The sequence below is a fragment of the Papilio polytes genome, unplaced genomic scaffold (genome assembly GCF_000836215.1).
Source record: "Papilio polytes unplaced genomic scaffold, Ppol_1.0 DF823691.1, whole genome shotgun sequence".
Classification (NCBI taxonomy): domain Eukaryota; kingdom Metazoa; phylum Arthropoda; class Insecta; order Lepidoptera; family Papilionidae; genus Papilio; species Papilio polytes.
Window position 1 is genome coordinate 884,238 of NW_013525513.1, and position 14,168 is coordinate 898,405.

General features: G+C 40.4%; 2 protein-coding genes across 2 annotated transcripts in view; both read left to right on the plus strand.

Moving 5' to 3' along the window:
• LOC106104038 (HEAT repeat-containing protein 5B-like) overlaps positions 1-956 on the plus strand; it is an 8,825-nt gene extending 7,869 nt beyond the window's left edge. Inside the window, exons 12-13 of the mRNA XM_013283975.1 lie at positions 11-80; positions 739-956. Of these exons, the coding sequence (XP_013139429.1) occupies positions 11-80; positions 739-956 (288 nt within the window). The remainder of the gene's footprint in view (positions 1-10; positions 81-738) is intronic.
• The window catches only part of LOC106104243 (HEAT repeat-containing protein 5B), a 22,441-nt gene continuing 9,117 nt past the window's right edge, over positions 845-14,168 (plus strand). Inside the window, exons 1-22 of the mRNA XM_013284225.1 lie at positions 845-927; positions 1,514-1,632; positions 2,047-2,183; positions 2,537-2,721; positions 2,959-3,053; positions 3,208-3,422; positions 3,706-3,880; positions 4,231-4,497; positions 4,904-5,093; positions 5,653-5,807; positions 6,261-6,399; positions 7,291-7,467; positions 8,815-8,933; positions 9,011-9,122; positions 9,544-9,725; positions 10,189-10,313; positions 10,647-10,767; positions 11,016-11,126; positions 11,554-11,731; positions 12,301-12,462; positions 12,860-12,958; positions 13,703-13,826. Of these exons, the coding sequence (XP_013139679.1) occupies positions 1,546-1,632; positions 2,047-2,183; positions 2,537-2,721; positions 2,959-3,053; positions 3,208-3,422; positions 3,706-3,880; positions 4,231-4,497; positions 4,904-5,093; positions 5,653-5,807; positions 6,261-6,399; positions 7,291-7,467; positions 8,815-8,933; positions 9,011-9,122; positions 9,544-9,725; positions 10,189-10,313; positions 10,647-10,767; positions 11,016-11,126; positions 11,554-11,731; positions 12,301-12,462; positions 12,860-12,958; positions 13,703-13,826 (3,155 nt within the window). The 5' untranslated portion in view covers positions 845-927; positions 1,514-1,545. The remainder of the gene's footprint in view (positions 928-1,513; positions 1,633-2,046; positions 2,184-2,536; positions 2,722-2,958; positions 3,054-3,207; positions 3,423-3,705; positions 3,881-4,230; positions 4,498-4,903; positions 5,094-5,652; positions 5,808-6,260; positions 6,400-7,290; positions 7,468-8,814; positions 8,934-9,010; positions 9,123-9,543; positions 9,726-10,188; positions 10,314-10,646; positions 10,768-11,015; positions 11,127-11,553; positions 11,732-12,300; positions 12,463-12,859; positions 12,959-13,702; positions 13,827-14,168) is intronic.

The window sequence follows — 14,168 nt, forward strand, 5'->3', positions numbered from 1 at the left end:
CGCTTAACAGCTGGTGCTCCTCCAGGTACCTCATAAGCTGGCAATTGATGGTCGTTTCCATGACTTTCGAGAACAAGGGGGTAATGGCAATTGGCCTGTAGTAGGGACTAAAATTAGGCCTCCGGCACCACACTCACCAGACGAAACGCGGAATTGCTCCCACTTCACGCCTGTCTTCTGTGTGGTCGTGGTATTCGACAGGGTGAGCCGACCCATGCGTTGCGAAGATGTTGAAGCGGGATCTACCACTGTTGAGAAGAAAATTGACATAACCCTTAGAACATCGGCATACACGTCCCATTCTATTCTATTCGAAAAATATAATAATCTCGTTAAACCTATGGAACTGATTTCGTGTGGCAACAATTTTATTAAAAAATTGTTCCTATTTGTAATATATTGTGATAAATGTAGGTAGGTTTGTATAACCTACCGTCAATTTATTTGAAATAAATCAGTCCCAAACCAACCGCCGTTTCATTACGACCTATACGTTACACTATTGAATGAACATTGATTGACGGCATATTTCCAATGTATTTTTAATCGTGGTGTAATATTTAATTTGTAATAATTTGATTTGTTAATATACTGAAAAAATATTTCTAGGCGCCAATTCAGAAATATGTATGCATAAACCGCGGATTAACTCTGAAATAATGGATTTAATTTTGAATTGATATTAATTTTTAGGGATTGTACATTATGTCGGATTTTAATATTTGTCATAAATGTCAGGTTACTCAGCGGCGCTGGCGGCGGTGCTGGGCGCGGTGGCGAGGTCCCCGCTGGGCGTGCCGCACGGCCGCGGCAAGGTCGCCTTCAACGCGGCCGAGCAGCTGCTGCGCTCCGCGGGACAGAGCAGCCGCCTCACCGCAGCACGCACTAATGCTGGCTGGCTCATCGTTGGCGCTATATGTACATTAGGTATAACACAAGTTAAAAAGTGCTTTTAAAGTCAATTTCTACCTAACATCAAATGAAAAGCCAAGCCCTTTCATTAGGGTAAGGTACACTATAAAAAATCTATAATGTATTTCGACACAAGATAGCGGATGTTTTGCACAACACGAATATTGATTAGTAGAATATAGAACACTTCATAAAAAGAATTATAGAACACAGGATGGCCGCCGTTACAAAATTGTATTAATCGTTTGTTACATAAGGTTATGAAACTAAAGTTTTTGACATTGCACGAAAGGTGCCCTTTATCTATATCTATACTAATATTATGAAGAGAAAAAATTTGTATATTTGTATGTATTGTAATAACTCAAAAACACTACTGGGCCGATTTTAAAAATTCTTTAACTATTAAAAAGCTATGTTATCTGTCAGTAACATGGTCGTATTTTGACTATTTTTTAATTTCACGCTGACGAAGTCGAATCGTATTTTACAAGTACTTCCGAAACATATCGTCATCTCTGTTTATTTGAAAGTGAATAACAGTGATGGCTATATGTTTCTCAATAGACTTTTAAAGTATAAAGTATGTGGTATGTTCCAGGAGTACCAGTGGTGCGAGGCCTGCTGCCCCGCATGCTGCTGCTGTGGAGGAACAGCTTCCCGCGCTCCGCCAAGGAACTCGAGTCGGAGAAAGCCAGGGGAGATGCATTCACTTGGCAGGTAACTTTAAACAAATATTTATTTACTAGGACTTCCTGCCAACAGCACACATATGTTAAATTTTAAAAGTCATTATTTTTTTTTACATATGCATGCCAATAAAATGCATGTACAGAATATAGCAGCTATATGTAAAAGTTATCTATCCCCTAGTGGGCATTAAAAAAATTACAGTGTTATAAAAAATATTCTAATCTATCTTACTTAGAAATAATATAGTTATCTAAACGTGAAATAGTTTTTGTAGTTTTTAAGTTCCATCGTTACGAATATACAAAATAAAAAAATTCCTCCTTATTACTGTAGACATCATAACATGTGTAATCATCAGCATAAATCTTGTCACCCAAAACCAGATTATAAACTTTTTTAAAGCATAAATTACAAGTAAATTTAAATTATATTTGTTGCTAGGTGACATTAGAAGGTCGTGCGGGCGCACTGTCAGCTCTGCACAGTCTGCTACTGCACTGCCCCTCGCTGGTGCACAACGATGACACCGCCAAACGACTCACGCAGCCCATAGATGGCGCCATCGCTGTTCTTACTAAGTGAGGATTACATTACTATTAAAACTCGTACTATATAGATTTATGATTTGTTTCGATGAATATATATTACTAGTTATCGGCCGTTATCGTTCGGATATAAAAAAAAAATAGCAAGTAGCCTAATATGCTCTATATCTGTATCAAATTTCATCCAGATCCGCAGCTGTTCTGCAAATACCTTGTAACAAACAAACATCCATCCATCCATCCAAACATTTATAATATTAGTAAAACTTTTATTTCCCTGCTTAGAATATTTTTTATAGATTTATCTTAATAAGTCGTATCATGTCGATAGTATCCTTATTGACAATATCTTTACTAATTATTATTTTTTATAATTTCTTTTTCAGTGTGAGTACAGTGGTACGTAACTACGGCGGTGCTCTGAAGGCGCCGGCCGCGTTGCTGCGGCTGCGGCTGTACCAGGCGTGCGGCGCGCTGGGCGGGGCGGGCGCGCCCGCGGCGCCGCTGCTGCGTCTGCTCGCCGCTGAGCTGGCGGGCTCGGCAGACCCCAGCGGCGCTAATGTTGCCACGGGTGACTAAATACGCAACTAGCTGTCACTCGCGAAAAATTAAAAAAATCATAAATAAATCTTTCCTTTTTATGATATTAATATAGATAGTATAGACTAAACTGGCGCATTCAGATTCGTTGTCTCCCATAGTAAAGATTAATTATGGGAAATTTACATGATTGAATGTGGCGAAATATTCTAAATTTTGATAGGCGTAAAACAGCATTGAGTAATGAATAAATTGTTATTTTTTAAAGGAATTCTGAGAAACGCAATGCACCCCCGAGACACAATACTGCTGGGTGAAGAAAGTTGGATCTATGAAACGGATCATGCTGAAATTGAAGAACAGGTATGGTATATTTCTTTTCAAAAATGTTGGAGGCTCAAAGTCTCCGTTCGCAGCTTGTATGCTGTAATTGTTATATTAAAACAATAAACTGAACTATATATACTAAGACTGATTAAGTGAATGAATGATGTATAATGAATGAATGTATTTCCAGCTGATATCGCCGCTGAGTGCGAGCGGATCAAGCGCGTTGGAGCACGACCCATGCTGTCTGTACCGCGGCACGGTGGGCGCGGGGGGTGCAGCGGGCATGGGGGGCGTGGCGGGTGCAGGGGGTGCGGTGGGCGCGCAGCCGCTGGGCGTGGCCGTCATCGACGCCTCCGTACTGCTGTTCCCGCAGATATTCTCCAGAGCCGCCAACAAACATAGGTCAGTGAACGAGTTAATCTCCAGATGACTAATTTAAACACAAGTGAATGAAAATAAGAATTGCAATTTATGGCTAGTCATATTCCCTGTCTATAAACAAATGAAATGTAATTAACTTATTAAAACTTTCGTGAGACATTATATAATTTATGTAAATTTATATAATATATGTAAATGAAATGTAAGAATACCCTTTCTTACATTTTGTAAAACAAATCTTAACTACTATCTAATTATCTTTACTAAACAACTATTTTATACTAGCTTTTTGTCGTATGTTTAGACAGCAGATGCTGGAGCACTTCGCGGAGTGCATCAAGATGTCGAAGGGTGGTCGGCAGGAGGCGATACAGATCAACGTGTACACCGCGCTGCTGCTGGCGCTGCGCGCGCTCGCCGACACCAAGACCTCGCTCGGACAGGAACCTGTCAAGACTGTCGCCGTCGAACTTATTGTGGTACGTCTATTTGGACATAGTTTGCTTACGCTTCGTTTACTTTGATAAAATTTGTTGCCCTGGATTTATTCAAACTATATGATTTTTAATAAATTAACAAAGAAAACCTACATTGTAAATAACCGTTCGGTAAATCTGATAATAAGATATCCGGCTCGAAGGACCTTTTTCTTTAAATTTGTTCTTGTTGTTTCTTATAAGTTGAACAAATCAACTCAACTTAAAAAAATCTTTTCCCAATAGAAAGCTACTTTGTCGCTTATGACATAAACCATGTTTATTATTAGATTTTTTTAATCTCGGCTCAGAATTCACGGACAAGTCTTTATGCATTAAAAAATGTTTTCCAGAATGGTCTATCATCGAACAGCGTGACAGTGCGTGCGGCGGCGGCGTCGTGCGCGGGCCGGCTGTGCGGCTGCGTGGCGGACGCGGACTCGCAGGCGCTGAGCGAGCGCGTCATATCGTTGGCGCGTACTGCGCCGTCGCGTACTGTTCGCGCTGCAGCAGCTGCTGCTGCGGGCGCGGTGCAGCGCGCGCGCGGCGCCGCCTCCAGCGCAGCTGCGCTACCCGTGCTGCGCGCGCTGGCGCAGGATACAGCAGCTGTTGAACTCCAAGTCAGTGTCTTAACGCGCGGAATTTTACAAGTTACTAATAATAGTCCCAGGTACATTGGGTACCTTCCCATTAAAGTCAGTCTAGCCGTTTCGGAGATTACCCAGAATATTGCGGATAAACAGACACACATATATAAAAATGTCAAAAATTGTTTTTTGTAATCACCAATGCTGAAACATCATGTTAACGAAATGTTTTCAATATTACATACCGACACGGATTTCATGGAAATTAAAATGAACTGTATCAATATACACTCTGCTACGTTAAGCACTTAGTGTACCTGATGCTCGATTACCCCTTCACTTAAGAAATTCATTTATTTATAAGATAAGGTATTCATTCGGCATTAGCGAGGATGCGCCGGTTTTCACTTTTATAAAAAATTATTCCTGTGGTTTCCAGGTGTGGTCGTTACACGCGCTATCAGTGCTGGTAGACGCGTCAGGGCCGATGTTCCGCGGCCATGTGGAGTCCACCCTCAACTTAGCACTGAAGCTGCTGTTCAGCTCGCCGCCTTACCAGGAGGATCTGCACCGCGCCGTCGCTCGTCTACTCTCCGCTCTCATTACAGTCGTTGGTCCTGAATTACAAGGTATATATGTCATTTCAGTTTTTTAGAGGCCTCTAGGTCTAATGTGTACTGAGTAAGGGACCATCCCTTTGCACTTTAACGCCTTGCTACACCTAAAACTGTGTTCTATGCTGAAACTCGTATGATATTCCGAGATATCAAGAACTTTGAAAACCTAAAAACCGCAAACTAAGATGTTTTTCTAAGATTGTTATGCTAAAAGTGACAAAAGCAAACAGTCACCAGATTTTGCTAATATAGCGAAGTGACCTTTGCCTATAGTCATCTACAAGATTTAAAATCAAATTAATATTAAATTAACTACTTTACTGTAGTATGAAGGAGCCAGCCGTAAACCAGCACAGGAACGGCTTAGTCCCTCCTGCGTACACTGAGCTACCGTTCGCTACAATTTTAAAATATTTGGCGTTTATAATAAGTCTGTGTAATAATCTCTTTTGCTTCATTTTTTAGTCGCAATACATATATACTTTTTTCTATTCTATTCTTAAAGGTAGCAGATTGCGTACCTTCCAATATTAAGAGATGTATGTGGTTTTTCATTAATATTTGTAATTAGCGGGCGGCGGCGCAATGAGCCGCTTCATCTGCGCGTGCGCGGCGCTGCAGGAGTGCGGCGGCGGCGCGCGCGCGGAGAGCATCGGCTGTCTGCAGCAGCTGCAGATGTTCTCGCCGCGCAGCATCAACCTGCATCTGCTGGTGCCGCAGCTCTGCGTCAGTATTGCACCAACACTAGCTGTTGCTCGCAACGAATTACAAAATAGCAAATAGCCTATGTTACTCATTGATAACGTAGCTTTTTAATGAGGTATTTTTTAAATCGGCTCAATAGTTTTTGAGTTATATCAATACATCCATCCTTCGACATCCTACCACATCTTCACTTTGCTCTAGGTGGGATCGTGGTTTATACACAACTAGCTGTTTCTCGCGACTTCGCACGCGTGAAATTAAAAAATAATAAAAAGAATGTAGCCTATGTTTCTGGCAGATAAATTACGGTGTAAGAATTTTTAAAATCGGCCCAGTAGTTTTTGAGTTATTTCAATACATGCAAAAATATAAATCTTTCCCTTTTATAGTAATAGTATAGATTAAAAAATAATAAAAATATTTCCTATTTATAATGTTAGTATTTAAAAATTTTAAAATATGTTCAATTTGTAGCGTGATCTATCGAGTCCCGAGCTGTCAGTGCGGCGCGCCGCGCTGTGCTGCCTCCGACAGCTGTCGCAGAAGGAGGCGGCCGAGGTGTGCCGCTACGCGCTGCTGGCCAAGGACCACGTACCAGCCAAACCGTACTGTGGTTAGTCAAACTATTTACAAATATATTCAAATATATGTATTTTTTTGTCGTAAACCATATGAAACGCCTAAACGCACCCACGACACCCAGAAAATTTAAAAATCATGATAACTCAAAAATCGTAAACTTTTGCATCACCTGACGGGAATACGAATTACCAATAATCATTATATCTATCAGATTATTTAACATAATTCAAGGTCGGATTATTCCTCGCAGCTTTCATCTCTGAAACTAATCAATCGGTGCCGACATTAGATTTACTAATCATACGTAGCTTAATATACAGGTGATTGGTAATAGGTAATATGCATGTTTTTTTCTTTTTTATATAATAAGTGGTAATTAGTGATTCTTTTCATTTATTTTTTATTTAAAGTTAGTTTGGATATCGTGTTTACAGTAAAATACTTCAAGAGTGCATTTCTAATTAAACTAACGTAAATAAACTGTGTATTGGCTACACAGCGACGCTATAATCGATAAGTCGATTGCTTTGATCAATACCGTTACGTTTCAGAAGTTAGTAAGGGAATTTTAAAAAGGACACTTTTTAATGTTTAATTTTCGTCACTAAATCACATCATATTAAAATCATTACACGTATGTTTTTATAGTAACAAAGAATGCTCAAAAAAAGTTTGGTCCAATTTGGCGTCATATGCATATTGCCTATTACAAATAATTCTGTATACAAACAGATTACTTAACATGATTCAAGGTCGGATTATTCCTCGCAGCCTTCATCTCTGAAAGTAATCGGTGCCGACATTAGACTTACTAAGCATAGCTTAATATACAGGTGAATTGTAATACGTATTCTCGTTAGTAGGTGTTATAGTGGACCTGTAATCAATGACACCAATGATACCAATGCGGCTGTACGTGTAGGTGTGACAATAACGAGCAGCGGGCTGCCGGGCGCGCTGTTCGCGTACCTGGACACGGAGCGCGACGGCGCCGCGCTGTCGCACGCGCGCGACACGCTCGCCTGCTGCCTGCCGGCGGCGGCGCGCGCGCTGCACGACTGGCTGCAGCTCGCCAAGAGGGTGCTCACGCTGCGTCTGGGTATGACGCTTTTTTTTTCTCGCTGGGCAAATGCATTTACGCATCCCCCCCCCGTTACCAGGGGGGAGGTATGTGGGACTCGCCGGCCGAAAGGATGGAAGATTTTTTTTTTTATTTATTTACGTACAGAAAAGAAATACATAAAAATTTACAAATAAAAATGTCGCCAAACTGCACAGCAGTTTGTTGGCGACAAACACCCATTTCTTATAAATATACCTTAATGTATCTAATATATATATATATATATATAAGAATAAGTAGGAGATTTAGGATTAGGTAGTAGGTTTAGTAGGTAGTAGGTAGTAGGAGATATATATATATATATATGTATATATATATATATATATCCATCTAAGTATATATATATATATATATATTAGATGGCCGGAATACCCACTAAAAACCCAGCGGTGTTCTTCTGCCCGCCAGTGGCTGGGTCACGGGAACGCTTGTGCTTTCTTCTGCGACCCAGCCGGCGTCATTCGCTAACGCGACGCCTGACGCCTCCCACAACAAAAGCGAACATACAACTGCCATAATATAACAGTGCTAGTGCCCGCTTTAACATCTTAGCACTGTAGGGCCGGCACGCCCGGTGTAATACCACGACCACACAGAATAAAGGCGTGAAATGGAAGCAATTCCGTGTTTCGTCTGATGAGTGTGGTGCCGTAGGCCTAATTTAAGTCCCTTTCTTTTTACCACCCTTTTATTATAAGGAGAGGTTGGGAAGAGGAAGTGGATTTGACGGTGGAAGAGATGCATAGGAAGGGGAAATAACCTCATTATGTGCGTCTCCTCCTCCGTCATATAAGGGTAGGCAACGCATCTGCAATTGCAGATGTCTATGGGCAGCGGTCGCTTCGCCATTTTGGCGGTTTCAGGTGGCCGCTTGCTCGTTTGCCACAAAAAACCCAAGCATTTTTACGCGATCCACACTTGACCAGTACAGTTGGATAGTTGCAATCATATATTGTCTGGACTCAATGGCGCCCGTTACTGTTCACACATGTGACATTTACAGCCGAATACTGAAACAAATCTCAAACACTGAGCAAAACAAGCGCCGCTTACTATCTGACAGATGTCAAAATTTCATAATGTTCGTAAGGTACGGGTTTCTTACGACGATTGGATTTTTTAGCTCCCGATATTTCGGCACAGTTGCATTGGTCATGTTCACGGGCTGACTGAAGTATGTAAACTTAAAGATATAATATATAAGTCAGAATTTTATTTCAATTTAAAGTTTAAGCGTAGCCTTATTTTAGACGCTTTAATCTAATATAATAATCTTCTTTAATCTAGTATAATCAATTTTCAAAAGTATTTCCTGTTTAATAGAGGACACCACAAACCAAGAAACTGATTTCGACGGCGAAGGTGATGACGATCAAGTAGAATTCCACGCAGAGTCGGAGCAGTCAACACATCCTGCTATTCAGCCGAGGTGGTCCACAAAGGTGTTAAAAATATTAATAAAACTTCGCCTCATGTGTTAATGAGAAAATTATTTACTTATAGTCTTTATTTTTTGTAGGTGTTTGCGATGGAATGCATTCAGAAGATGATGGGAGCGTGCGAGGCGACAGGCGACAGCGCGCACTTCGATCTCGTTAAAGCTAAGGAGAAACTGAAAAATGATCCTAATGGTATGTCTGTGGAAATCATATCTTTCCGTAAAGTACTACTTAACAATACTAATTGTGACTGCCATACTTTGAAAGAAATTTGAATATCGTTTATACGAAACAAGGAATGTTATGTATTTTTGTATGTAACTTATAAACTCAAAAACTACTAAACCGATTTAAAAAAGGCTTCCTTCTTTAGAAAGCTACATTATCACTTAGTAAGGTAGGCTATATTTATTTTTAGACGCTTTTTTTAGTTAGTGTTTTATAGTTTTGTATGTGTAATGTATGTATGTACAAACTCAAAAACTACTGATCCAATTTCATTTTTTTTTACACCATTATTAAGCAACATTATCACTAAGTAACATAGGCTACATTTATTTTTAGAATTTTTAATTCCGCGGTAGTATTTAGTAAATATATTTGTGAATTCTAGGTGACTACCTATCGCTGCACGTGTCGGACCTGGTGCGTATGGCGTTCGTGTGCGCGACGGGGGAGTCTGACGCGGTGCGGCTGGCGGGGCTGCGCACGCTGCAGACTGTCATACAGCTGTTCGCGCGCGCGCCAGAGCCCGACTTCCCCGGACATCTGCTGTTGGAGCAGTATCAGGCGCAGGTGAAACAGCTGGAATTACATCAAGACAACACAAGCCAGCAGTCGTAGACCGCTTGGGGTCTGCTCGCCTGGCAATACTACGGCTACAAGACGTGAAGTGGAAGCAATTCCGTGTACAGTCTGATGAATGTGTGTGGTGGAGGCCTAATTTTGCTCTCTTTGTAAGAGTAGGCAACGCATCTGCATTTGTAGATGTCTATGGGCAGGGATTGCAGATTGCAGATGCGTTTCCGTCGATGGAGGAAGAGATGTACATAAACAGGATATTTTCCCAAATCTACTTTCTGTTCCCTTCCGTTTCTTGTAAGAAAAGTATTCACACTCATCAGACGTAACGTGGAATTGCTTCCACTTGACGCTTTCTATATGGTCGTGGTATTGCGGTGGGCGAGCCATCTAAATTATTGTTAAGATGTAAAAGTGGGGTCTACCACAGTTAACTGTGTGCCGTGTGGTGTTGCAGGTGGGCGCGGCGGTGCGGCCGGCGTTCGCGCGCGACACCGCCTCGCACGTGACGGCCGCCGCCTGCGACCTCTGCTCCGCCTGGCTCGGCTGCGGCGTCGCTAGGGACATTGACGATCTGCGCAGGTACTCTGTCTATAACTTAGCTATTTCACTATATATTAATAAAATTCGGATGTCTCTTTGCAATATCAAAAGAAAAATTTCAGATTTCGGAAAGATCATTTGCGTTGCTGATAACGAAAATCGCATTTAAAAATTTTTCGTCTGTCTGTCTGTCCGAAAGCCACGTTTGATCCGAGTAATCTCTGAAACGGCTGGCCCGATTTCGACCGGACTTTTACTGAAGGGTAGCTGACATCTATGTCATGGGCTGTACTTTTTTTTATCTTAACATTGGGTGGACGAAGTCGCGGGCAACAACTAGTTCTGTTCAATTGGATAATTTTTTTATTTCAGAGTCCATCAGCTGCTCGTCTCCAGTTTGGACAAATTGAACAAGAAAGGGAACACGACGCTCATATACAATGAGAGTATGGCTACGCTCGAGAAGTTGTCTATACTGAAGGCCTGGGCTGAGGTATGTAGTTATTAGCACATTTTATGTCACACTAGCTTTCGCCCGCGACTCTGTCCGAGTGGAATTAAGAAAAAACAAAACAAAGCCTGTGTGTTCTTCCAGATTATCTAAGTCTATGCCAAATTTAAACGAGATCTTCAGCCGTTTAGGCTACAAACTTTAAAAAACATCCATCTATCTAAACTTTGACATTTTTAATATTAGTAAGATATATGTACTTGGTTGATTTACGATGTTTTAATTTTCAGGTGTACATAGTGGCGATGATGAGCAACGACAGCGCGCCGGGCAGCTACGTGCGGCAACTCCACACCAAGCCCTTCAACAACAGGGCAGAGCTCGCCAAGTGGCGCAGCAAGGTCACATTTACTATCCTAACATACACATTAGTATAGTGTGAAATATTTAAATACATATGTCGGAGTGACGAGTGGTTTGTAGAATTCAATTCCGAAAGTAGATCATATACACGGTAATGATCTTCCATTGTGGGCGTGCGTACGTCTGAGATAATGAAATCACAATCGCGTAACATTAGAAACAGTATCCTTAGTTGACCATCGTAATTGATAACTTCAAAACAGAATAATCGAATTGCAAACATTTACAGATATTAACCAATTGATTGTATAATAACGAAACGCATCCCACCATTCAAAGAAAACTGTCATCTGTCATTTTATCGTCGTCTTGACATCTATCATCCTAATGCACATTCAGCCAGCACTCAAAATTATTAGTTGCCAGTTACTTTAATGGTTCAAAAATTAACAATCTGTCCTATAGGTGTTGCAGAACAACAATCAAATAGACAACGCTACTCCAGATGATGAGAACGAGGAGTATGGAGAATTCGAATCTAAAGGAGAAAGTCTACTGAAGCTTGTAGAACCGGAGTTAGAGAGCTTGGGGGAGAACTGGCTAGCTGCGCTCAAAGATCACGCGTTGTTGAGTTTACCACCAGGTATGTGCTGGAGACTTTAATCTTGTTAAAGTCGTACGTAAAAGTCGTTTATTTAATATATTAATATTAATTAAAATTCTCGATGCAAATCGATGAACGCCGACTACTCGCACGAAAAAGCGTGACACATTCACGCTCCGCTTGTACCGAGCGTGCGAGCGAGAGCACGGAATAAGCAATAGACAGACAATCGGTTTAAGCGTTTGGTATAAAATTATCACCTTAACTAAGAACGCATTAAGAAATGCGACACTAGTCCTGCATAACGAACAACTAATTTTAAAAAATCTACTGAACTAGTTTATTTCATATCCAAAAATATGACTTTTCTAAAAAAAACAATACTTTTTTACTATAAAAGACTTTGTCCAATCAAGGATTAAAGGTAATAAGTATAAGATGATTTGCACTCCTATTAGATATTTCATTAATTAGATAAACAAATTATATTAAATCTTCCTATTTCTCGCAACACTGACATTTTAGAATAAAGATTTAAGGTTACCGTTTCCGCAGATTAAAAATAAAAAAATGTTTTTATTTACCTAAGTTTTTGTGGTATTTTCCAGAGTTCGCGTCGCAGCTGCCGCACGGGGGCGGGGCGTTCTACTCGGCGGAGACGGCGGAGGCGTCGCGTGCGCACTACGCGCGCGCCTGGCCCTCGCTGCTGTACGCCGCCGCGCTGCGCTACAACGCCTGCACACGCTTGCCAACTGAAGCACAGGATAACCGTTAGTATACTATGTGTTTATAATATTATGGTAAAATATATTAAACTAGCTTTCGCCCGCGACTTTCTCCGCGTGGAATTAAAATAACAAAAGCGAAAGCCTGTGTTCTTCCAGACTATCCTCTACATCTATGGCAAAATTCATCGAAATAGGATCAGCCGTTTAGGCTACAAACTCTAACAAACATCCATCCATCTAAACTGTTACATTTTTAATATTAGTATATGATTTTCTGTATCGAATTAATAAAGCTAATAAAAATACTGGTTTCTTAGCACGATTGGGTTGTTTTAGTTCCCAATATTTCGCACAGTTGCCATGTTCCCCAGCTGAAAGAAGTGATATAGTACTGCAAAAAAAGCTTTTTTGTATATGATTGTTTTATTATTTTTTTCAGAAAATACAGACAGTACCTTGGATAATAGATCGACTAAAGCAGAAAACGGAAATTGTGAATTTTTCGAACCAGTTGATGAAAGGTTCCATCTATTATTTGGTAAGATATTATTTTTACAACTTAATTTTATCTATATGTCGGCTTGAGCTAGCACGACATTAGAATTACTACAAGAGATCACATGTGGGCGGCCATGGGTAAAGTCGGATTCCAGGAATACATTCACAATGCTCCACAGTCAGGATATCATCGATCTACCAAGCTCATATCGTTCAAACAATGTTCTCGCAACGACCCCTATTTTCAGAAATAATCTAAGTTTGCACGAAAGTCGCTTAGCGGCGCTCGTGTTCTAATTATGACTTAAATTCAAATTGATTTCTTCTTCTGATTGCGACATATATATATATATATATATATATATATCGGATCGGTGAACAATATCTACCATTGTTATATATATATATATATATAACAATGGTAGATATTGTTCACCGCAAATGCTAATCTCCCCAACATTTTGTACGCATCGAGGCAAACAAAATGTTGTCAATAGATCTTTGTTCGAATGAAATCGATGCAGAATAACCAATAGGACGCAACTTATAATTTTTTTTTAAATTTATTTATGGTCAATTTAAAGCTAACATACAATACATTGTAAAACAAACAAAAACTAAGGACTAATTACAAGTTTTAGCAGATGTAAAGTATTTGTACGAAAAGTCTGCATGTATACGATTTGCTTTCTGTTAGCCCATTGTTTGCCTAACTCACGTTATTTCTGCGACTATCCAGACGTAACAATATAAACCTAGCAGATATCTTTAATTTAAATTCGAGGTATCTGTATGGAGGCGCTGTGTGCGCAGCGCGACATGAGCGACCAGAACGTGGTGAGCGTGCTGCTGGCGCTCGTGACGCTGCTGGACGCGCCGCAGAACAGGGCGCGACTGCTTAAGGACAGGTACTACTGTAATATTATTCACTTCTAATCATAAAGGGCCTGTCCCACTATACGCTGATAGAGGCTGAGAAAGCTTAAAAATGTAACTGTCAGATAAAGTAACAATGTCAAATATTTCCATCACACATTTAACACGTTTATACAGTTTACAAGAATTTGGTAGGACTGACCCTAAGGGCCTGTCCCACTAAATTGTAAATTGATAACAATCCAAAGTGTATAATATGACGGTTTTACATAACAATAAAACCGATATTATATGCCTCTGGAAAACATACAGCATTGCTTATGAAGATGCGTTATATACTTAGCTTGAATTTCGCGGTCATTCGCCGTTGACAG